General features: G+C 45.0%; 1 protein-coding gene across 32 annotated transcripts in view; it reads right to left on the bottom strand.

Annotated features, from left to right (window-relative positions):
• The window catches only part of clasp2 (cytoplasmic linker associated protein 2), a 278,703-nt gene that overhangs the window by 4,646 nt on the left and 248,771 nt on the right, over positions 1–25,286 (bottom strand). For 22 of the 32 annotated variants that reach the window (XM_078398275.1, XM_078398278.1, XM_078398283.1 and 19 more), the window contains 5 exons: positions 24,314–24,473; positions 19,493–19,712; positions 9,094–9,287; positions 5,237–5,365; positions 1,092–1,298 (listed from right to left, as the gene is read on the bottom strand). In XM_078398275.1, the coding sequence (XP_078254401.1) occupies positions 1,092–1,298; positions 5,237–5,365; positions 9,094–9,287; positions 19,493–19,712; positions 24,314–24,473 (910 nt within the window). The remainder of the gene's footprint in view (positions 1–1,091; positions 1,299–5,236; positions 5,366–9,093; positions 9,288–19,492; positions 19,713–24,313; positions 24,474–25,286) is intronic. The other 10 variants (XM_078398276.1, XM_078398280.1, XM_078398284.1 and 7 more) reach the window with 1 other exon arrangement.

Genomic DNA, 25,286 nt, shown 5'->3' with positions numbered 1-25,286 from the left:
TATCTTTTTCAGCTAAAAAAAAAAAAAATGATTCTTCAACTCAAGGTGAGTTAGAACATATTAGGACTAAGATGAGGAAGGAATGAAAGTGACAAGAGAGAACTAATTGGAGATATAGGATGGAATGCAGGGAAAAGGTGAATAGCATAGAAAAGTAACACCAAGAAAGAGGTGGAAAAATGACGAATGGGGTGAGATGTATGAAAAGGAAATATTAATAGGTGAAATTGTTCTATCGTAGTTTAGTTTAGAGATACAGTCTGCGGCCCACCGAGTCCACACCGACCAGCGATCACCACACGTTAAGGGGTTGGACACGTTAGAGGCAGGAAACATGTTCCCAATGTTGGGGGAGTCCAGAACCAGGGGCCACAGTTTAAGAATAAAGGGTAGGCCATTTAGAACTGAGATGAGGAAAAACTTTTTCAGTCAGAGAGTTGTAAATCTGAGGAATTCTCTGCCTCAGAAGGCAGTGGAGGCCAATTCTTTGAATGCATTCAAGAAACAGCTAGATAGAGCTCTTAAGGATAGCGGAGTCAGGGGGTATGGGGAGAAGGCAGGAACGGGGCACTAATTGAGAATGATCAGCCATGATCACATTGAATGGCGGTGCTGGCTCGAAGGGCCGAATGGCCTACTCCTGCACCTATTGTCTATTAACACTATCCTACACACACTAAGGACAATTTACCTTTATACTAAGCCGATTAGCCTACAAAGCTGTACGTCTTTGGGGTGTGGGAGGAAACCGGAGCATCCGGAGCAAGCCCAAGCAGGTCTCAGGGAGAATGTACACACTCTGTACAGACAGCACCCATAGTCAGGATCAATGCCGGGTCTTTGTCACCATAAGGCACAACTCTACCGCTGCGCCACAGTGCCCTGCATATGTTCGATCTATTCCAACATATTATTCAAATCATCCAAACCACATTTAGGATTCAGTCAAAAAACAATCTAAATCCTTCACATTAATGATATTAAGACACCAATTATTTGCCTACCATTCAACTTTTTAACAATACCTGTTTTATGGGCATTTTAATTCTATGTATAAATGATTTGTATCTGAAATCAATGTTGTTACATACCATTAACAACCCGGGAATAATTTCAGGTAATAACTGGTTCAGAGTCTCTTTATGGACTCTCTCTATGATCCTGGTTTGCATTTTGATGGCCGCAAGGTTGATGGGGCATTCTGACGTTTGGATAATAGGACAAAGTACTTTAATGCATTGCTCAGGGTTGATAGTCGTGGCCAGGGCTGTTGCAGCCTCTTCAGCAGCTCTTACCACCTGAAAAAGAAGAAACAGATGTGAGAACTCTGCAATCTTGTTAGGTACCACAATATTACTTACACTCACATGATGCTGGTGTGGTGCTGGGAAATCAATATCAACATCCACATAGGCATGTGCGATATGGGTTAAAATAAAGATTGGTGTCTAAAGCTTAATCAAATCATTTGCTCATGGACAGCATGCAGTTTCGTTGTTCCCTCAGATTTTCCCTAGTGCTAGACTTCTGTCACGGACCTAGCTGTAATGGTAACCTAGCAACCATTTAGTTTGTTCATTGGAAAAATCATTAGGAAGGCTGCAAAGCAGTAGAAACAAGCAATTCTCAGTGGATGAAAGAAATCCAAGTACCATCTTCTCCCAAGGTGACTCCAATTCCCTTGTATCTCTCAGCAACAAGCAGGCAAAATGTTAAATTAATTCCACTGTAACGTGGCAGATGAATTGGGAAATGGTGGCAATAAATTAGTTATCGATACTACCTCAAGTTTATCATCCATTTTCCGTGTGTTACAAAATACAGATCCCTCTATGTACTTTGCTTTTGCTTATTCATATGCACCAATTTCAACAATATTGTTGAGACTGTGTTTATTGTGGGCTGCTTTGCACAATTGAAGTCATAGTCATGAGATCCAGGGAGAGCTAGCTAATTGGATCTAGAATTTAGAATCATGTCAGGAAGAAGAGGGTGGTGGTGGAAGGTTGTTTTTCAGACTGGAGGCTTGTGACTAGTGGCGTACCTCGGGGATCAGTGCTGGGCTTATTGTTGTTTGTGGTTTGTATCAATGATTTGGCTGAGAATAGGCAAGGCACGATTAGTAAGTTTGCAGATGACACTAACATAGGCCGTATTGTAGACAGTGAAGATGGTTGTCAAGAATTACAGCAGGGTCTTGAACAGCTGGGTAAGTGGGCTGAGGAATGGCCAATGGAGTCTAATTCAGATAAGTGTGACATGTTGCTTTTGGGAAGTCAAACTAGGGCAGGACTTTCACAGTGAACAGTAGGGCCCGGAGAGAGTTGTGAAGCAGAGGGACCTAGGAGTACAAGCACATAGTTCCCCTTAAGTGGCATCACAGGTGGGTAAGGTGGTAAAGACGACTTTTGGACATTTTGTTACAGTTGTACAAGTCTTTGGTGAGGCTGCATATGGAATGTTGTGTTCCGTTTTGGTCACATACATATGCCATTGAGATAGAAAGATTGCAGAGAAGATTTAGGAGAACGTTGCCAGGACTCGAGGCAAGTGTGGCGAGACTCAAGTGCAAGCACTAGGGTGTGCTCAGGCTGGCTAGTATTTAATTGATTGGAGCACAGGAGGCTGAGGAGAGTTTTTGTAGAACTGTATAAAATCACAAGGGGAAACAGGCAGGGTTAATGCACACAGTCTTTTTCTCAGGGTATGGGAATCGAGCACTAGAGAGTGTAGGTTTAAGCTGAAAAGAGAAAGGTTTAACTGGAGCCAGAGGGGCAACAGCAGGTGGTGGGTATAGGAATGAGCTGCTTGAGGAAAGGTTGAGGCAGTACCATAACAACATTTAAAAGACATTTGGCTAGGCACATGAATAGGAAAGGTTTAAAGTGATATGGGCCATATCTGAATCGCTGCCCCTGCACTAAGTCCTCAGCCACGCATTCATTCATCTGCCCTATCTTCTATTTCTTATCCTTACGAGCAGCTGTCACTGGGAGTAATCCAGAGATTATTAGACTCGAGGTCCTGGTTTATATTCTTTTGCCCAACTACTCAGTCTGCATGGCCTCATCCCTTTTCCTACCTAGGTCATTTGTGCAAAGTGTGCATAACGACCTCTGGCTGCGTACCCTCCCTTGGAGAAGGTTTTGCAACAGCTCTGAGACATCCTGAACCTCGGCACGGGGGAGGAAACACACCATCCTGGAGTCTAGTTTCCTGCTGCAGAGCCTCCTGTCTGCCCCCCTTACGAATGAGTATCCATTCACTACTTCTCTCCTCTGTCTGACTTTGCCCTCCCCGCCGTGCCTCAGTGCCAGGCATGGTGCCACAGACCTGACTGATGCTGCTCTCCTTTGAACAGTGTCATCCCCCAAAACAATATCCAAAAGGGTATAGACAAAAATTGCCAGAGTATCTCAGCGTGACAGGCAGCATCTCGAGATAAGCATGCTCAGCATGCTGCTTGTCCCGCTGAGTTCCTCCAGCATTTTGTGTCCATCTTCAGTGTAAACCAGCATCTGCAGTTCCTTCCTACACATCCACAAGGGTATACTGGTTTTGGAGGGGAACGACCACAGGAGATTCCTGTGTTTTTTGGCTTCTTTTCTTGGAATCCACCCATCAACTTTCTGTTTGTACTTCAGGTGTGACTATAACTCCTCTCCATGCAAGTCTCAGTCTCCCGGGGGAGGAGGCGAGGGTGCTGCACCAATGCAGGGGAGGTTTGGGCCCAACGGGTCCACCTGGTCTAGTATATATATATATATAAATGACTTGTATGTAGACATAGATGGGATGGTTAGTAACTTTCCAGATGACACTGACTTTGCTGCTGTTACGGACTGTGAGGAAGGCTGTGAAGACATATAGCGGGATATAGATCAGCTGCAGAAATGGGTGGGGAAATGAGACCCTTCAGACTGAAGAAGGGTCTCAACCGGAAACGTCACCCATTCCTTCTCTCCTAGATGCTGCCTGACCTGCTGAGTTACTCCAGCATTTTTTGATACCGGTGATATCGGTGATACCGGCGGCACGGTAGCGCAGCGGTAGAGTTGCTGCTTTACAGCGAATGCAGCGCCGGAGACTCAGGTTCGATCCTGACTACGGGTGCTGCACTGTAAGGAGTTTGTACGTTCTCCCCGTGACCTGCGTGGGTTTTCTCCGAGATCTTCGGTTTCCTCCCACACTCCAAAGACGTACAGGTATGTAGGTTAATTGGCTGGGTAATATGTAAAAATTGTCCCTAGTGGGTGTAGGATAGTGTTAATGTACGGGGATCGCTGGGCGGCACGGACTTGGTGGGCCGAAAAAAGGCCTGTTTCCGGCTGTATATATATGATATGATATGATATCTTATGGAGATGCATAAGATCACGAGAGGAACAGATAGTGTAAATGGACAGTCTTTTACCGGAGTGGGGGAATCAAGAACCAGAGGACATAGGTTTAAGGTGTGGGGTGGGGGAAGATTTACTAGGAATCTGAAGAGAAAGTTTTTCAAAACAAGGGGTGGTGGGGATATGGAATGAGCTGCCGGATGAGATAGTTGAGTAAGGTACTATTGCAACGTTGAAAAAAATATTTGGACAGGTATATGGATAGGTTTTGAGGGATCTGCGCCAAATGCAGACAGGTGGGACTAGTATAGATGGGGTAAACAATAGACAATAGGTGCAGGAGTAGGCCATTCGGCCCTTCGAGCCAGCACCGCCATTCAACGTGATCACGGCCGATCATTCTCAATCAGTACCCCGTTCTTGCCTTCTCCCCATACTCCCTGACTCCGCCATCCCTAAGAGCTCTATCTAGCTCTCTCTTGAATGCATTCAGAGAATTGGCCTCCACCGCCTTCTGAGGCAGAGAATTCCACAGATTCACAACTCTCTGACTGAAAAAGTTTTTCCTCATCTCTGTTCTAAATGGCCTACCCCTTATTCTTAAACTGTGGCCCCTGGTTCTGGACTCCCCCAACATTGGGAACATGTTTCCAGCCTCTAATGTGTCCAACCCCTTAATAATCTTATACGTTTCGATAAGATCCCCTCTCATCCTTCTAAATTCCAGTGTATTCCAGGGTATGTTCCAGGGTATGTTGGTCGGAGTGGGCAATTTGGGCTGAAGGGTCTATTTCCACACTGTATGACATTATGAAACTTTGACTCTTGTGTCTTAAGACTAAAGCAGACTAAGTTTGTTTTTTCTTCACTTTCAAATGGATCAGCAATAAACCAACCTCTTTTTGGGGATCTTTGTGAGCTTCCAATGTTCTTATGATAGTGAGTTCCGCGTAATTTTTGAATCTTTCTGGTTGATGTTTCAAAATCTCTTTTAAAACTCGCAGTGCCAAAGCTCTGATTGTGTGCTGTAACATCAAGAGAAAAGAAAAGCCAACTTAATAAACTTCCATTGAAAAGACTTTGAAGGCGATAAATGCACAGAGATGAACAGAATGGAGGTTCTCACAATTCAAAGTTCCATTTAATAACAAAAGTTTCACATCATAATCATAGTTATTTGAAGATTAAGATGCCTTCTAGGAGATTGACTGTTTCCTAAGATGCAAAGGACAAAAGGAAAAAAAAAAAATCAAATATATCACTAACATCAGGCCATTCCACATATTGGTATCTTTGAAAAAATAACTGGAATTCATAAGAACACAAGTAAAAAGGGGCGTCACAATGGTAGAGTTGCTGCCTTGCAGCCACAGAGACCCGGGATCGATCCTGACTACGGGTGCTGTCTGTGCGGAGTTTTACATTCTCCCTGTGACCGTGTGGGTTTTCTCCCCGCGCTCTGGTTTCCTGCCACATTCCAAAGACGCGCAGGTTTGTAGTTTTGTATCTTTAAACTAAACTAAAGCAGAGCAGGGATAGACCATTTGTTTCAAAGCACGCTCTGCCATTGCCATTCAAAGAGATCATGGCTAATCAAATACAGTTTTGCTGTCCTATCTCTATTTCCCGATGTTAAATATCCAGAAATCTATCAACCCGATCAATGATTACACCTCCCCATCTTTCCAGAGATTCATGCTCTCTCTGCATGAAGAAACATTTCCTCAATAATCCAACTGACCCATCAGTTATTTTGAAGGTATGACCCATTGTTCTTTGCCTGGGGATACAAACTCTCCACGTCTGGTTTGTCAAGCCTTCTATGAATTTTCAATGCTTCAGTGAGGTTAACACTCATTCTTGTAAACTCAAGAGCCTCGAACATGGCCTAATCAATCTCACCTTCAATGATACATCTTCCATCCCAGAAACAAGGAAGGGATTTTTAAGATAGACACAAAAAGCTGGGTTAACTCTGTGTAGAGTGAGTAACGTTTTGGGTCGAGACCCTTCTTCAGGCTGGATTCTTAGCTGCACTCACTCTATAACAAGCATCTCCTTTTGTCACTATCAGGTATATCCCCAATATTTTTCCCAGTTATTTTTGAAAATGTTTTCACTACTCTCTTGTGCAGTGCATTTAGATCACTGCATAAAAAAACAATTCTGATCTCCGATCTTTCGACAGTTTCATTAAACCTTCGGCACGGTGGCGCAGCAGTAGAGTTGCTGCCTTACAGCGAATGCAGCGCCGGAGACTCAGGTTCGATCCTGACTACGGGCGCGGTCTGCACGGAGTTTGTACGTTCTCCCCGTGGGTTTTCTCCGAGATCTTCGGTTTCCTCCCACACTCCAAAGACGTACAGGTATGTAGGTTAATTGACTGGGTAAAATGTTTTTAAAAAAGAAATTGTCCCTAGTGTGTGTAGGATAGTGTTAATTTGCGGGGATCGCTGGGCGGCGCGGACTCGGTGGGCCGAAGGGCATGTTTCCACGCTGTATCTCTAAATCTAAATCTAAAATCTAAACAATGGTTTTGGTTCACTATCTTTTAGTTCTTGTTTGATTCCAATAAAATGCACCATACACTTTGACACTCGACTTCCCTGTTGTTGCGAGAACTATTCCACCTTCATAGTCTCTCCACTGGTACTGCTTTAGCAATGCCAAGGGATCAATATTGGAGGACTCAAGGAGGTGGATACACAAAAGAGCTTGAGGTTTACTCTGATTTTTAAAGTATAACAGCACCATGCTGTCATGTTCGATTTATCAATGCACAAAACTACAGATTGAATAACAAATAATTTGAACATTATTGAGGACACGAACAAATGTTTCTTTTAAATAATTCACACACCCGCACAAACAAAGATATCAGCTTTTTTTACTGAATCGTTTTTTGATCTGGGCATTATTGACAAAGCCGACATTTAATGCCGATCCCCAGCTATTCTTGAGAATATGAATGTGAACCAGTTTCTTGCACTGTTACTGTCCTGGTAAGAGAACTGAGATTCATTAAGTCAGTGTGTTCATTGGCTGGGTCATATTTGCCTTGACAGAATTCAAGATAATGTGCTATTCTTTTGCAGCAAGGTAAATGTGGGGCATAGTTGAAAAATTATGCTCAGACCTGCAAAGAATCTTCAACATAAATGGCAAGGTCCTGGTGAGTGTGGCAGAGCAGAGGGAACTAGGAGTGCAGGTACATTGTTCCCAGGTAGATTGTGTGGATAAGAAGGTTTTTGGTACTTTGGCCTTCAGCCAGGTTATTGAGTACAGATGTTGGGATGTTAAGTTACTGTTGTACAAGAAATTGTCGAGGCTGCATTTGGAGTATTGTGTTCAGTTTTGGCCACCTGTTAAACTTGAAAGAGTGCATAGAAAATTTACAAAGATGTTGCCAGGACTTGAGGGCCTGAGCCATAGGGAGAGGTTGGGCAAACTACGACTTTAGTCCTTGGAGCACAGGATGATGAGAAGTGATCTTATAGAGGGTCTTGGAGCATCTAGGTAGAGTGGGAAGATTTCCCAACCAAAGCGCTGAGCAACCTGAGGATGTCCGGGTTGCTTATTTGGGATTCTTGATTAATTCTCCAGCACAAGACAGGTTGGTCAGGTATGGCATTTGACTGAATTGAAACTTGAACGTTGGCTGTGCTGGTCTGCTGGATTTTCACAGGTAGATCACGGATTCTGGCTCTCTTCCATGCCCTTTCCACTACCCCCCGTGCTGATTCTCTGCCTTTCTCACTGTTTCTCTGCAAGGCCAAAGACCCGCACACCCTTGCAGCAAACATAGCAGCGCATCACCTGTTAAATTAAGTACAATATGTTTTCGCTTTTTGTAGCAAATGTACATTTGGGAACAAAATGGCAAAGTAAACATTTTCAAAATAGCAAGTACCATTTAATTAAAAGCCAGTATACAAATATATGAAAGAAAACCAACATGAAAAGTTGCAAACTGATGCAATAAATTGGGAGGGGCAGGTTATTGTACCTAATTCCACAGAGCAAGCTTACTAGGTTAATTCCCGGAATGGCGGGACTGTCATATGTTGAAAGACTGGAGCGACTTGGCTTGTATACACTGGAATTTAGAAGGATGAGAGGAGATCTTATCGAAATGTATAAGATTATTAAGGGGTTGGACACGTTAGAGGCAGGAAACATGTTCCCGATGTTGGAGGAGTCCAGAACCACGGGCCACAGTTTAAGAATAAGGGGTAGGCCATTTAGAACTGAGATGAGGACAGTTGTGAATCTGTGGAATTCTCTGCCTCAGGAGGCAGTGGAGGCCAATTCTCTGAATGCATTCAAGAGAGAGCTGGATAGAGCTCTTAGGGATGGCGGAGTCAGGGGGTATGGGGAGAAGGCAGGAACGGGGTACTGATTGAGAATGATCAGCCATGATCACATTGAATGGTGGTGCTGGCTCGAAGGGCCGAATGGCCTCCTCGTGCACCTATTGTCTATTGGCTCATGATCCCCATGTAGTGTGCATTTTAACTAGAGGGCAGATGCTTCCTACTGGAAAAAGAGCTGTACTGGAACAGAGTTGCTCTTCACACTGTAACTCTGTAACCAAGCCTAATCTTGCAGAAAACTGAGGGACTGTTTATCCTCAATACTAGTTGTATAATCAGTTGAAAGGTGAGGAATATAAGTACAGAACATTCAAAGAAAAAGACACAGCATAAAGAAAAATACTCTGGAATGGAGAATTCCACAACAGAAATTAACCAACCTCTTTATCTCCAAGTGTCTCGAGAAGCAGCAGCAAAACCGTTTTGAAATGTTCATCCCACACTCCCAATGACTCTTCTTGAATCGATCTAAGTAGTTCATACATTGCCGCTTTGCGTTCCTCTATTCTCTCGTTGTGATTGGAAAGTTCCTTCAACAGCTCCGCAACCAAATCGGATTGGTCCAAAGAAGCATCTGTTACAAAAGTCAACTATTAGTGCTTGAATATACCATTCTTTAAGCATGAAAAGTTCACCACCATAGTAAAACACAGAGAAAATGTATATTTCCCAAAAGAATTCTGGTGTGGTTTCAGAAAGCATCTGTATACTAAAACTATCATCTTGTTGGTTTGTTTGTTTGTTTGTTTGTTTGTTTGTTCCTGAGCCACAGCCAAAACGGTACACGATAGCGCAACAATTTTAGGCCCACCTTAATCACCATCGTCCCGTGGTGCTATGGATGAAGTTTCATTCAAATTAGCGTTATATTTTTTAAGTTATTCACATTTTAAAGTTTTAAAAAATGCCCATGTGCAGTTGGGGCCCCGTTGATCTGGTACATACATAAGCTGGCCGCCGCATCCGCGCAAAACAAACGCGTCCACGCCTGCACAGTTGGAGCCCGTTGATCTTGGGTACGTGATTAACGGGGAGGGGTGGGTAGGGGGATGGAGTGGGCGAGTAGGGGGGGGCGAAGAGGAAGGAAGGGGGATGGAGGGAGGGGGAGGGGATGGGGAGGGGAGAGGGAGGGGATGGGAGGAGGAAGGGAGAAGGGAGAGGGAAGGGAGAGGGAGAGGGAGGGGGAGGGGGAAGGGAGAGGGAGGGGGAAGGGAGAAGGGAGAGGGAGGGGGGAAGGGAGAGGGAGGGGGAAGGGAGAAGGAAGGGAGAGGGAGGGGGAAGGGAGGGGGAAGGGAGAGGGAGGGGGAAGGGAGAGGGAGGGGGAAGGGAGAAGGGAGGGGGAAGGGAGAAGGGAGGGGGAAGAGAGAGGGAGGGGGAAGGGAGAGGCAGGGGGAAGGGAGAGGGAGGGAGGGGGAAGGGAGAGGGAGGGGGAAGGGAGTGGGAAGGGAGAGGCAGGGGGAAGGGAGAGGGAATGGGAAGGGAGAGGGAGGGGAGAGGGAGGGGGAAGGGAGAGGCAGGGGGAAGGGAGAGGGAGGGGGAAGGGAGAGGGAGGGGGAAGAGAGAGGGAAGGGAGAGGGAGGGGGAAGGGAGAGGGAGGGGGAAGGGAGAGGGAGGGGGAAGGGAGAGGGAGGGGGAAGGGAGAGGGAGGGGGAAGGGAGAGGGAGGGGGAAGGGAGAGGGAGGGGGAAGGGAGAGGGAGGGGGAAGGGAGAGGCAGGGGGAGGGAGAGGGAGGGGGAAGGGAGAGGCAGGGGGAAGGGAGAGGGAAGGGAGAGGGAGGGGGAAGGGAGAGGGAGGGGGAAGAGAGAGGGAAGGGAGAGGGAGGGGGAAGGGAGAGGGAAGGGAGAGGGAGGGGGAAGGGAGAGGGAGGGGGAAGAGAGAGGGAAGGGAGAGGGAGGGGGAAGGGAGAGGGAAGGGAGAGGGAGGGGGAAGGGAGAGGGAGGGGGAAGGGAGAGGGAGGGGGAAGGGAGAGGCAGGGGGAAGGGAGAGGGAGGGGGAAGGGAGAGGCAGGGGGAAGGGAGAGGGAAGGGAGAGGGAGGGGGAAGGGAGAGGGAGGGGGAAGAGAGAGGGAAGGGAGAGGGAGGGGGAAGGGAGAGGCAGGGGGAAGGGAGAGGGAGGGGGAAGGGAGAGGGAGGGGGAAGGGAGAGGGAGGGGGAAGGGAGAGGGAGGGGGAAGGGAGAGGGAGGGGGGAGGGAGAGGGAGGGGGGAGGGAGAGGGAGGGGGGAGGGAGGGAGGGGGAAGAGACTGTGCTGTACCAATGCAGGAGAGGTTTGGGCCCAACGGGTCCACTTGGTCTAGTATTATAAGAAAATTGTTGTGATATTGCAGGGACTACTTTGTTTGATCACAAGGACTACTTTGTTTGCCTGTGTAGTAATGTCTATAATAAGAGAATGAGGTGATTAGGTGGCCACTCTGGTTCCAGGTGGCCATGGAATAAACAGCCTGGATTTAAGCTCCAGCATTATAACCTTTTAAACTCGTGTACTTGTGGTCCGTCCAGAGTCTCAACAAAGGTACAACAGATACCGGACCACGAAGTACAACAAAAATAACTGCAGATGCTGGTACAAATCGAAGGTATTTATTTCACAAAATGCTGGAGTAACTCAGCAGGTCAGGCAGCATCAGTCTGAAGAAGGGTCTCAACCCGAAACGTCACCCATTCCTTCTCTCCTGAGATGCTGCCTGACCCGCTGGGTTACTCCAGCATCTTGTGAAATAAATGGTCTAGTATTATAATGAAAATCAAAAGAAAAAAATATAGAAAATGAAACACACCATCTGAATTAGAAAGGTGAAATGTAAAATGAATAGCATTCCAGCAAAACAAAACAGCTCAGTCTCAAGCAGGTCAAAGATCAGTGACTTCTCCCAAAAACTAAACTGGATTAGAATAACAAAATGTGGGACTGTCAGATTTCTAAAGTCAAATTGTAATGGAATGACCGAAATGTAATGGAAATGAGTCAATCAGGAGCAGGCTCACTTAACAGGACAAGATCTACAGTGTGCAGCACACAAACAGGCCCTTTGACCCACCACGTCCATGCCCACTTGTTGTGTCTTTATATCAACCGATGACACCCGCAAAAGAAAGCTATCATATATCATACGTTATTTCTCTATTTATTGCGGAATAAGACTGGGATGTGGGGTATTTGAGAACGATTGTAAATAAATCAGAAGGAACCATATGAAACTGAACAAAACAAAACAGGAATGTGATGGTTGGCACAAAAAGCTGGAGTAACTCAGCGGGACAGGCAACATTTCTGGGGAAAAGGCAGACTTCAAAGTCGTCTTGTTGAGTCATTGTCTGTAACTCGTTTTCACCCAGCTCACAGCTAACAATGGCCTGTTTCCTTTATCATCGTTGCTTTTTTGCACATCTTTCATTCATTTGTTCTATATCTCTCTATATCACCGTCTATATATCTCATTTCCGTCTCCTCTGACTCTCAGTCTGAAGAAGAGCCTCAATCTAAAACGTCACCCATTCCTTCTCTCCAGAGATGCTGTCTGACCCGCTGAGTTACTCCAGCTTACTGTGTCTATCTTCAGTTTAAACCAGCATCTGCGGTTCCTTCTTCCACAGGATTGCGAGGTGCAGGTTTCTGCTTCTCCCCCATCTTAATCTTCATCATATTAATGAAATAAATCTAATTGGTAGCATGCCAGCTAAGGATACACGAGTTGCTGGAGTTACACTGTTTAAAAAATTATATTTTTGCATCGGAAAGGAATTAAAGTTATTGAATTTATTTAAGAAAAAAAAGATGAGAGGGGATCTTATCGAAACGTATAAGATTATTAAGGGGTTGGACACGTTAGAGGCTGGAAACATGTTCCCAATGTTGGGGAGTCCAGAACCAGGGGCCACAGTTTAAGGATAAGGGGTAGGCCATTTAGAACTGAGATGAGGAAAACCTTTTTCAGTCATAGAGTTGTGAATCTGTGGAATTCTCTGCCTCAGAAGGCAGTGGAGGCCAATTCTCTGAATGCATTCAAGAGAGAGCTGGATAGAGCTCTTAAGGATAGCGGAGTCAGGGGGTATGGGGAGAAGGCAGGAACGGGGTACTGATTGAGAATGATCAGCCATGATCACATTGAATGGCGGTGCTGGCTCGAAGGGCCGAATGGCCTACTCCTGCACCTATTGTCTATTGTCTTTTGCATGAGAGGTGAAGAGAGTGAATGTTGGTGGATTTGCTGCCGATTTGGCTGCTTTCTCCTGAGTATTCCAGACGTAAGATTCTGGAGTGTCATGAAGAATATCCAAACACTGACTTGCTCGTAGCCATAGTGTTTAGATTTTTGATTCAATAGTATTTCTGGCCAAGGGTTGGTTTTCCCAAGGATCATGAATGGGGTGGGGGTAGAACTTGCTAAAAGTCACTGCGTGTCAAACGTAGGGAATTACACACCCTCTTGAGCAGTGCGAATGTTACTTGCCATTTGCCAGCCGTTGCCTGATTAGAGTTTGTGCAGATGCCGGTTTACACCGAAGAACGACACAAAATGCTGGAGTAACTCAGCGGGACAGGCGGCATCTCTGGAGAGAAGGAATGAGTGGTCGAGACCCTTCTTCAGACTAGACTCTGAAGGGGAAGGGAAACGAGAGATGTGGACCGTGATGTAGAGAGATATAGAACAAATGAATGAAAGATATCCAAAAAAGTAATGATGATGAGTGGGGGAGGGCTAGAGAGAGGGGGAATGCAGGGGTTGCTTGAAGTTAGAGACATCAATATTCATTCTACTGGGTTGTAAGCTGCCCAAGCGAAATATGAGATGCTGTTTCTCCAATTTGCATTTAGCCTCACTCTGACAATGGAAGAGGCCTATGACAGAAATGTCAGTGTAGGAATGGGAAGGGGATTTAAAGTGTTTGGCAACCGGGAGATCAGGTAGGTCCAAGCGGACTGAGCGAAGGTGTTCAGCGAAAAGATCGCCCAGTCTACGTTTGGTCTCGCCGATGTATAAGGAGTCCATGCCTTAAGCAATGGATACAGTAGATGAGGTTGGAGGAAGTACAAGTGAACCTCTGCCTCACCTGAAAGGACTGTTGGGGTCCCTGGACAGTATCGTGGGAGGGGGTATTGGGACAGGTGTTGCATCTCCTGCAGTTGCAGGGGAAGGTATCTGGGGAGGGGGTGGTTTGGATGGGAAGGGATGAGTTAACCAGGGAGTTGTGGAGAGAACGGTCTCTGTGGAAGGTGGAAAGGGGTGGAGATGGGAAGATATGACTAGTGTTGGGATCCCGTTGGAGGTGGTGAAAATGGCGCTTATGTATTGTGTGTGGCGGCTGTCGGGGTGAAAGGTAAGGACTAGGGGTACTCTGTCCCTGTTGCGACTAGGGGGAGGGGGAGCAAGGGCGGAGCAGTGGGGTACCGAGGAGTCATGTGTGAGGGTCTCATCTATGATGGAAGAGGGAATCCCCGTTCCCTAAAGAATGAGGACATCTCGGATGTCCTGGTATGGAACACCTCATCTTGGGCGTGGACGGAGGATGTGGCAAACTCGTCAATGTAACGGAGACAGAGTTCGGGGATGGGGCCAGTGTACGCCTGGAACAGGAATTGCTCAACGTACTCACCGGGCCCTGGTGAGACCGCACCTGGAGTACTGTGTGCAGTTTTGGTCTCCAAATTTGAGGAAGAATATTCTTGCTATTGAGGGCGTGCAGCGTAGGTTTACTAGGTTAATTCCCGGAATGGCGAGACTGTCGTATGTTGAAAGGCTGGAGAAATTAGGCTTGTATACACTGGAATTTAGAAGGATGAGGGGGGATCTTATTGAAACATATAAGATAATTAGGGGATTGGACACATTAGAGGCAGGAAACATGTTCCCAATGTTGGGGGAGTCCAGAACAAGGGGCCACAGTTTAAGAATAAGGGGTAGGCCATTTAGAACGGAGATGAGGAAGAACTTTTTCAGTCAGAGAGTGGTGAAGGTGTGGAATTCTCTGCCTCAGAAGGCAGTGGAGGCCAGTTCGTTGGATGCTTTCAAGAGAGAGCTGGATAGAGCTCTTAAGGATAGCGGAGTGAGGGGGTATGGGGAGAAGGCAGGAACGGGGTACTGATTGAGAGCGATCAGCCATGATCGCATTGAATGGCGGTGCTGGCTCGAAGGGCTGAATGGCCTACTCCTGCACCTATTGTCTATTGTCTATTGTACCCTACAAAGAGGCTGGCATAGCCGGGGCCCATGCCAGTGCCCATCGCTACGCCTTTGATTTGGAGGAAGTGGGAAGAGTCAAAGGAGAAGTGAGTACCTAGGCGGAGGAGAGTGTGAGTAGAGGGAAATTGGCTGGTCTATTGCCTAAATAGAGTCTGATTCGTGCTCCATGCAGGCACAGGCGTATCCTATGAATGAACTGAACAGACAATCAACATTCCCTATTATTCTTCACAAATATAAAAATATACAACAATCTCTTTAAGGAGCTCCAAGGAATGGACAGCGAGTTACATTTTTTTTCATGCTGCCTTCTTAAACACTGCATCTGCTTTACAAAATGTTTAGCCAACACAGTATTACCTGTTTCAAAGTTTGTGGTGCTAATATAGCAACAAATGCAGATCAAATTTTAATTTGTTTTTGACCTTGTGATAAATCTGGACAGAACGAGATTTTTGTAAAATTACAACAAATCCCGGTGTGTCTTGCTTTGCATTCATGAAGCCACTCCACCAAAATATTGTTACTAAATATCTACCCCCTATTTTTTTCTCTACGCGTAAACAAATCCAATTAAGTTGAAAAACGACTTTCCTCACAAATAATCTTCATACAAATTGAGATTATGAGCAACCTTTGAGACAATCAACTCCTAATGTAACCACCCAATTATTTCAGTCCTCTATTTTTACATGTGTAGGAAGGAAGTGCAGGTGCTGGTTTAAACTGAAGATAGACATAAAATGCTGGAGTAACTCAGCGGGACAGGCAGCATCTCTGGAGAGAAGGAATATGTGACATTTTGGGTCGAGATCCTTCTTCGCACTAGTCATGGGAAAGGGAGACGAGAGAGTACGAGAGCTTTATTGTATATGTTTAGTAATCATAGAAACATAGAAAATAGGTGCAGGAGGAGGCCATTCGGCCCTTCGAGCCAACACTGTCATTCATTGTGATCATGGCTGATCATCTACAATCAGTAACCTGTGCCTGCCTTCTCCCCATATCCCTTGATTTCACTAGCCGCTAGAGCTCTATCTAACTCTCTTTTAAATTCATCCAGTGAATCATCATCAGCATCACACTGCAAAGTCAAGACATTGAACAGCAAATCCAAAGACATCATCATCACCTTTCTCAAGTGGATTCATCGTTTTACTTTGACAAGAAGAATTAAAAATATAAAAAAGGAGGACAAAGTGAAATGCACAATCTTGAAATCAAGGGCATGAAAAAGATTTTTGTTTGTCATGTCAAACACAAGTTATTTTAAATGGCTTCTGGTTTCAAGCTGTAACCATATTTCTCCACGACGCATGGTCCAACTTTAAAAAAAGTTAATCGAAGCAGCATTGCAAATCCATGTACCTCAACATGCCACTCAAATATGTAAACACACGATACCTCAGAAAAGCCACCAACATCCACAAAGACTCTTCACACCCCTGCAACAGTCTGTTCGAACTTCTACCATCGGGCAGACGTTACAAGGCCTTCTACGCCCGCACCTCCAGACTCAGGAACAGCTTCATCCCCAGGGCCATAGCTGCTATGAACCGGTCCTGTTGAGCCGGATCTACTTGCACTTTATTCTGTTTTAAAACTGTTACAATTTGTTTCATTGGGTTGTTTAAATGAATACTGACTAGTTAATTAATTTATTGCATCGTGTGGGAGGCGCATTCCCAATCTCGTTGTACCCCTGTACAATACAATAAAGATATATTGTATTGTAAATGTCCTCTTGATGTGTAACTGAACTGCAATCTAATTATTCCAATGCACAAAATGTTGAATAGTGAAGCATTCTTAAGAACACAGTTTCCATTACAGCACTAAGTGAGATCCACAACTGAGAAATGGCATTTTTAATTATGCTGTATGTGAGCAGGGAGTGGAAAGTAGCCCACCAGGGGCTTCTCCACTGAGGCAGGTTGTCTCAACAAATACTTTATTTCACAGCCAACTGCCCTTCGCTGTTCCAAAGAACATTTGAGTCAATATAGTTCCTCTGTCCCTCTCTTCCCCTCCCCCTTCCCAGATCTCCCACTGTCTTCCTGTCTCTACCTATATCCTTCCTTTGTCCCGCCCCCCTGACATCAGTCTGAAGAAGGGTCTCGACCCGAAACGTCGCCCATTCCTTCTCTCCCGAGATGCTGCCTGACCTGCTGAGTTACTCCAGCACTTTGTGAATAAATACCTTTGAGTCATTAATGTTCATTCAGCATAAAAATGCCACTGCGCTCTGGTAGCTTAATTAAAGAGATCAATTCTGCCGCTGTCACGGAGGTATTTCATGTGGCACTTGGATGTGGCCCTTGTGGCTAAGGGGATCAGGGGGTATGGAGAGAAGGCAGGTACGGGTTACTGAGTTGGGTGATCAGCCATGATCATATTGAATGGCGGTGCAGGCTCGAAGGGCCGAATGGCCTACTCCTGCACCTATTTTCTATGTTTCTATAAGATCATAAGTGAATTAGGCCATTCGGCCCATCAAGTCTACTCCGCCATTCAATCATGGCTGATCTGTCACTCCCTCCTAACCCCATTCTCCTTCCTTCTTCCCATAACCTCTGACACCCGTACTAATCAAGAATCTATCTATCTCTCCCTTAAATATATCCACTGACTTGGCCCCCACAGTCTTCTGTGGCAAAGAATTCCACACATTTACCACCCTCTGACTAAAAAATTCCTCCTCATCTCCTTTCTAAAAGAACGCCCTTTAATTCTGAGGCTATGACCTCGAGTCCTAGACTCTCCCACATTTAGTGGGGGAAGTGGTTAATTAATGTGCAGTAATTTAATAAAGAAACTGATCTCAAGAAGCCATTTTACTTCATGGTGATAAGAACGTTGAAATACACATATATAACGACACTGTGGCATCGGTGAACAGCGCGGGTTCGGCAGTGACTACACCGACACTCGCAGTGGGGCAAATTCACATGAGCGGTAAGAAAGTCCAGGGCTGCATGCGGGTGATGTCCGCACTGTCAGAGAGCACGTGCAATGACACTGGTGATCTCAGGCTTGTCCCACCAGCTTTTAATGGTCGTTGCAGGAGGAGGCGTGGTGATTTCAGGCTTCTTTCTGCACTTCACCCTTGCCTTGAGAGGAGGCGCTGACAGCACAGGTTTCTCCCTGGTGGCTCAGCTATCGGCTCGAAGAATCGACGCAAGGGGTCTCTGCATTGTCCTGGCGGCCAGTCTTTGCCTGTGTTTCTCTGTGTGTGTGTGTGTATGTGTGTGTGTGTTTCTGAGTGTGTGTGTGTGTGTTTCTGTGTGTGTGTGTGTGTTTGTGTGTGTGTGTGTGTGTGTGCGCGCGCTTGTGTGTGTGTGTGTGTATGTGTGTGTGTGTGTGTGTTTCTGTGTGTGTGTATGTGTATGTGTGTGTTTCTGTGTGTGTGTGTGTGTGTGTGTGTATGTGTGTGTGTGTGTGTATGTGTGCGCGCGCTTGTGTGTGTGTGTGTGTATGTGTGTGTGTGTGTGTGTGTTTCTGTGTGTGTGTATGTGTATGTGTGTGTTTCTGTGTGTGTGTGTGTGTGTGTGTGTGTGTATGTGTGTGCGCTTGTGTGTGTGTGTGTGTATGTGTGTGTGTGCGCTTGTGTGTGTGTGTGTGTGTGTGTGTGTGTGTGTGTGTGTGTGTGTGTGTGTGTGTGTGTGTGTGTGCGTGCGTGCGCGCGCAATGCCTTGTTGCCCGTGGGCAGGAAGAGGTTCTGCCCTCTCAGGCTTTCCCCAGCCACCCAGTCTCAGCCTTCGGTCGAGGTGCTGGCTGTCTTGCCTTCTTTCCCAGCAGTCCACTCTTGACCACAGGATGGCGCTGGTGGTGTCGGGTTTGCCACCCTGGCTCAGTCTTCCTCGACCCTGCGACAGGGAAACACAACTGGCAAGGAGGCTGCCCCACCCCCTGTCCGGGTTTTGTAGGGAGTAGGTCGACAAGGTTCAAGTGGAAAACCAATCTTAGCAAATTGGACCCAGCTGTTACCAATGATGCCAAGGACTGGCCACTCCAGTTAAAGGGGTCAGAGCAACATCCAAGGGAGAGCTTGCTGTCACATTCCCCAGGGACCATTCCGGGAATTGAGAGTTCTTTTGTTAGTTTCTCACCTCTTCTATCCTAGTTTATGACTATCTCCTTTTACAACCCTGTCTATGACATCCAGTCTTTCAACTGACCTCTAATATATTTTCACGCTATATATGGCTATGTCGCCCATCTCCCAAGGCTATTCCATGCTATTATAGGACTGTTATGTAGTCTACTTTTCATAGACACAAAATGCTGGTGTAACACAACGGGACAGGCAGCATCTCTGGAGAGAAGGAATGGGTGATGTTTCGGGTCAATACCCTTCAAAGAAGTGATACATTTGCGATATATATCCAGAGATGCTGCCTGTCCCGCTGAGTTACTCCAGCTTTTTGTGTCCATCTTCGGTTGTTGCTTATGCCATGTTTTCAGATGAAGAAGCAGATCAAACCTGTGCTTTTTAGGTTAAAACATTTAGGTTTATTTTTAAGTCCACAAAATAAATTAAAAAAGTTGAACGACATGAGCAGATGATCAACATATTGTAGATAGAATACTACTTACCATAAGGAAATTGTTCGGCATCATCGTCAAACATGGCTTCTTTTAAGGCAGATTTATTGACAGAAGTGCTGTCTGTACAGTTGAAGGGACTGTAATCGCGCGGTCGGGGGCCACTGCGCTGGGACATGGTGTTTAGCGTAGAAGTTTTATTGTCAAGGGCAATTCGTCCCGAGTCAGTGGTGTCACCAGTCCCTCTAACATCAGCAACTCCAGCAGTGATCTATTGAACATAAGCAGAAAATAAGAACTATTATGAAAGTAATGATTTAAAGAACATCACAAGAAATATTGTTCTCCTTTCTTCACATCCTACTTCCAGGCACGTGAGTGAGGTAAACAAAAAAGAGGAAAAGAGCCGAGGCATTCAACGGGGGTCAAAAAATTGGAAATTTAAATAAAATTTACACACAAAATTACCAGCTTCAAGCCTCTTTTAGTGCATTTCAAAGTAAAAACAGGCATTACAGAATATGTCACTGTACACTAATAACATTTTGAAGTAAATTCGCACATTAATTGATAATCAGCCCAAAATTGGCTTTACTGCTGCGTTTTATATTTTAACCCTGCCTTAATTAATTTAGCTATATAATCTTGCACTTAAATTGAATATTTACTCATTACATTTCCACCACTGATTTTCTGGCACTCTTGGTTCCAGAGCTTTGCTGGTTTATCCAGCCGGCCAAGGAAGTCGGCGATGGGGATAGATGTGCCGGCTCCAGCTGGGCTGGAGTTCCAGAGCCCCAGCCGCAGGTTGCAAATTCAACCCACCGATCGGCCGTGGAAGTCCCGATGAGGTTGAGATTGGCAGCCTTGCCCAGCCTAGGTGCCACATTTTCAGGGAGACTTTGAGGGCATGGGGGATTTCTTGCGGAACCCCTAGCAACCTCTAGCGGAACCCTAGTGTTCATTACAAGTCTACACCGGTTTTTTTTCTTTCTTTTTTTCGATCCGATTTCTCCGTTTATTTGGCAAAGTGAAAAACGGGGAAATTGTGCAAAAAGCGCAGAAAATGGATTTTTAAATCGTGGAAATCCGCGGAAAATGCACATGCCTGTACTTCCTCTACATTCTATTTTTTTCTCTTTCTCCCCAAAAAGGAATGGCTGATTTTGTCAGCAGCCCTCTCATTCAGATGGAGGTTGTGGGTTCAAATCCTACAAGTGAAAACTGAGCACAAAAGTCAAGTTGATTTTCAACTGAACAAGAGACTCTGGACAGGTATGTGATGGTGAGGAAGGTCTACAGTTTCAGAGGTTGTCTCTTAGTTAAACTCATATTCTGTCTTTTCTCTCACCTGAATGCAAAGCTTTTTATGCTACCTTTCTGAAAGCTGTTAGATATTCGCAATATACTGGCCAATATTATTTACTCGACATGTATCTCAGTAAGGCTTTTGATAAGGTTCCACGTGGTAGGCTGATACAGAAGATTAAGATGTATGGGAATTCACCATGACTTGCTTGTATGGATATGGAACTGGCTTGTACATAGAAGGTTGTGATGGAAGGTAGATATTCCTTACTGGAGGTCTGTGACCAGTGGATATCCGTAAGGATCCGTGTTGGGACCTCTGCTGTTTGCGATATATATATCAATGACCGAGATGTAAATGTAGATGGGTTGGTGAGTACGTTTGCTTACAACACTAAAACTAGAGAGTAGCAGACAGTGAGGAAGGCTGTCAGATGGTACACTGGGAGAAAGACCAGCTGCAGAAATGGGTGGAGAAATTGCCGATGGAGTTTAACCCAAGCAATTGTGAGGTATTGTAGTTTGGGAGGTTGAATGTAAGGAGGGAGTATACAGTTAATAGCAAGAACCTTAGCAGCATTTATGTGCAGAGGAACATTGGAGTCCAAGTTCATAGCTCACACTAGGTGGCAGCACATGTCGAAGGCGGTTGTTAAGAAGGCGTATGGTATGTTTATTTTCATTGCTAGGGACATTGAATATAAGAGTCAGGAAGTCATGGCACAGCTCTCTAGGGCTCTGGTTAGGTTGTATTTGAAGTATCGCGAGCAGTTCTGGTTGTCCCTTTATAGGAAAGATGTGTAGGCTTTGGGGAGGTTTACCAGAATGGTGCCTGGATTAGAGTTTTTCAGCTACACGAAGAGACCAGAAGGAATAGAATTATTTTCTCCGGAATTTTGGAGGTTGAGGGGAAAGTTGATAGAAGTATATAAATTATGAGAGGCATAGATATGGTAGATACTCATAACCTTTTTCCCCAGGGTGGAAATGTCAAACACCAGTGGGCATTGCTAAAAGTTGAGAGGGGGAAAGTTTAATGGAGCTGTGCAGAGCAAGTTTTTACATAGAGAGTGTGGGGGCCTGGAATACACTGCCAGAGGTGGTGGTGGTGGTGGAGGCAAATACAATAGTGACATTTAAAAGGATTTTGGATATGGAATTCCAATGATTAGAGTTATATGACTCATGTACTGACAGATGAGGTCGTGTTTGGCACAAATATTGTAGCTGTGCTGTACTGTTCTACGTTCTATCTATTAAACAGCTGTCAGAACAAAAGAGGTAGTAGAAGAGGTAATAGATACATTTTTAACAGATTGAGGGCTTTGGAGGAACTGGCACAGGGGAGGAGTTGAACCCTGGGGCCTTACAGCGCAAGAGACCTGGGTTCGATCCTGACTACGGGTGCTGTATGGAGTTTGTCTGTGTGGAGTTTGTACGTTCTATCTGTGACCTGCGTGGGTTTTCTCAGAGATCTTCGGTTTCCTCCCGCACACCAAAGCGTACAGATTTGTAGGTTAATTTTCTTGGTATAAATGTAAATTGTCCCTAGTGTGTAGGGTAGCGTTAGTGTGTGGGGAACGCTGGTCAGTGTGGACTCAGTGGGCCGAAGGGTCTTTTTACCTTTCTTAAGGGGTTGGACAGGCTAGATGAAGGAAGATTGTTCCCGATGTTGGGGAAGTCCAGAACAAGGGATCACTGTTTAAGGATAAGGGGGAAGTCTTTTAGGACCGAGATGAGAAAGTTTTTTTTCACAGAGATTGGTGAATCTGTGGAATTCTCTGCCACAGAAGGTAGTTGAGGCCGGTTCATTGGCTATATTTAAGAGGGAGTTAGATGTGGCCCTTGTGGCTAAAGGGATCAGGGGGCATGGAGAGAGGGCAGATACAGGATACTGAGTTGGATGATCAGCCATGATCACATTGAATGGCGGTGCAGGCTCGAAGGGCCGAATGGCCTACCCCTGCATCTATTTTCTATGTTTCTATGTTTCCGCACTGCATCTCTAACCTAAACTAAACTAGAGCGTCTGAATGGTACATACCTGCTCCTAATATCCTATGTTCTTACATGAAACTTTTACAGCGTACATGGTTGAAAATGGGAGCGGTGACGTCGAAAATGTACGTCGGATGTACAGTGTACAATGGGGGAAGTATTTATGCAAAATTAAATGCTTTTCCTTGTATAATTATGAAGTCTATTTCTAACTTTCCAGCATTTGCTTAAAGACGTGATGTAATAATGATCATTAAAATTTAGCGAATATTGAAAGGCCCGTACAGAATGGATGTGGAGCGGATGTTTCCACTAGTGGGGGAGTCCTCAGCCTCAGAATCAAAGCCTCAGAATTAAAATATTTAGTCAGAGGGTGGTGAATCTGTGGAAATCATTGCCACAGAAGGCTGTGGAGGCCAAGTCACTAGTATTTTTAAGGCAGAGATTGACAAATTCTTGATTAGTAAGGGCGTGAAGGGTTATGGGGAGACGGCAGGAGAATGGGTTTGAGAGGGAATGATAGATCAGCCGTGATTGAATGGCAGAGTAGACTCGAAGGGCCAAATGGCCTAAATCTGCTCCTATGACTTATAAACTTATGAACTATCTGTTATCCTCCTAGACTGATAAATAAAAAAGCTTTTTGAACATAGAATTTACCAAAGCTTTAGTGGAAACTTAAGTATCCCCCAACAATAATTCCGAAATGTTGCATAGATTCAGGATTCAACATTGTCTTACTCATGTTATTTTTTGCAGAATGATACAGTATTACAAAGCAACTCAAGAACTATTTATAATGATGTTCGATTGATGGGATCCCTATTGTAAGAGTACTGTGGCATCAAACCTTTGAACAACGATAGCTATTACAATTGAGTATCGGATTATCGTGAAACAGACCTTTCTTTATCATAGAAACAGAAAATAGGCGGAGTAGGCCATTCGGCCCTTCGAGCCTGCACCGCCATTCAATATGATCATGGCTGATCATCCAGCTCAGTAACCTGTACCTGCCTTCTCTCCATACCCCCTGATCCCTTTAGCCACAAGGGCCACATCTAACTCCCTCTTAAATATAGCCAATGAATTGGCCTCAACTACCTTCTGTGGCAGAGAATTCCACAGTCTCACCACTCTCTGTGTGAAGAAATGTTTTCTCATCTCGGTCCTAAAAGACTTCCCCCTTATCCTTAAGCTGTGACCCCTGGTTGTGGACTTCCCCAACATTGGGAACAATCTTCCCGCATCTAGCCTATCCAACCCCTTAAGAATTTTATATATCAGACATTTAATGATTCAGAGCTGCCACTGGATGAACTTTAGCAGTGGAAACCTTGTATGATTTTTCCACCCCAAGATGCAGTGTGTTATTATTGTCCACTATGGCACCTCAGCCATTTCTCCAGTTCAATAGAATCCATTAACTAGAATGGATTAACCCAGAATCAATGGTCTTTGTGCATTCATGACATTTTCAGAAATATTCTTCCCAAGTTGGTGCTAAATAATTAATAATCTATAATCAATCCAAATAATTTAAATAGAAATTGATGAAATAATTACCTGTTCCATATCCTCCTCTTTTTTAGCATCTCGTCTCAAAGGTTCATTCATTTCTTCTTGACTAAGGAGGCTAAAGTTTTGGATCGCTTCAGTCATGCCTCGGAGAGAGCAGTATATTTCTTCTGAGTTCATGTTTTCTGCATCATAGTTAAATGCACTGCTTAAAAATGAAATTTGTGAATTGGCAAAGTTTTGTTGAAGCAGGTCCTGTTGATTACATCTTCCTAATCACAAGGTACTGAGCCCATCATTTAGATGAAGTGCACAGCACATTTTCCCATCAAATGCATGAATTACAAACATCTGGGAAGGCATTGCACAGGCTCACAAAATAAGACACTAAAGAGCTCTAAATATTAACAGAAACAATAAAAAGCAGATGGGATTGGGTAGCAATCCAATTTAGTGCAGCACGGTGGCGCAGTGGTAGAGTTGCTGCCTTGTATCACTTGCAGCACCAGAGACCCGGGTTCGATATTGACTACGGGTGCTGTCTGCACAGACTTTGTACGTTCTCTCCGTGACTACATGGGTTTTCTCCGAGATCTTCGGATTCCTCCCACACTCCAAAGACATACAGGTTTGTAGGTTAATTGGATTGGTATAGTGTAAATTGTTCCCAGTGTGTGTAGGATAATGTTTATGTGCAGGGATCGCAGGTCGATGCGGTCTCGGTGGGCCTGTTTCTGCGCTGTATCTCTAAACTGTAAAATGCATGATTTTAGATATTTCATAGCAATAACGTATTTATCTCACACTTTAATCGATTTTTAACGTTTCCATTAAATCCACAGAAAATCTGGGTTAAGATCACAGAAATTGATATTAGCACAAGTGACTAAAGGTATGGAGGTGCATTAAGAAGAGTTCCACAGAAAAAGTTGTGCAATCTGAAATAAGGAGATGCCTTTTGAAATAGTGACGTGGCTCATGGATAGCAACAAATATGAAAATGCAGAACAAAATACAAACT

This window comes from Rhinoraja longicauda, chromosome 4 (assembly GCF_053455715.1).
Source record: "Rhinoraja longicauda isolate Sanriku21f chromosome 4, sRhiLon1.1, whole genome shotgun sequence".
Taxonomy (NCBI): domain Eukaryota; kingdom Metazoa; phylum Chordata; class Chondrichthyes; order Rajiformes; family Arhynchobatidae; genus Rhinoraja; species Rhinoraja longicauda.
Note: the sequence above shows the minus strand (reverse complement) of the source record. Positions and strands in the feature narration are given on the sequence as shown.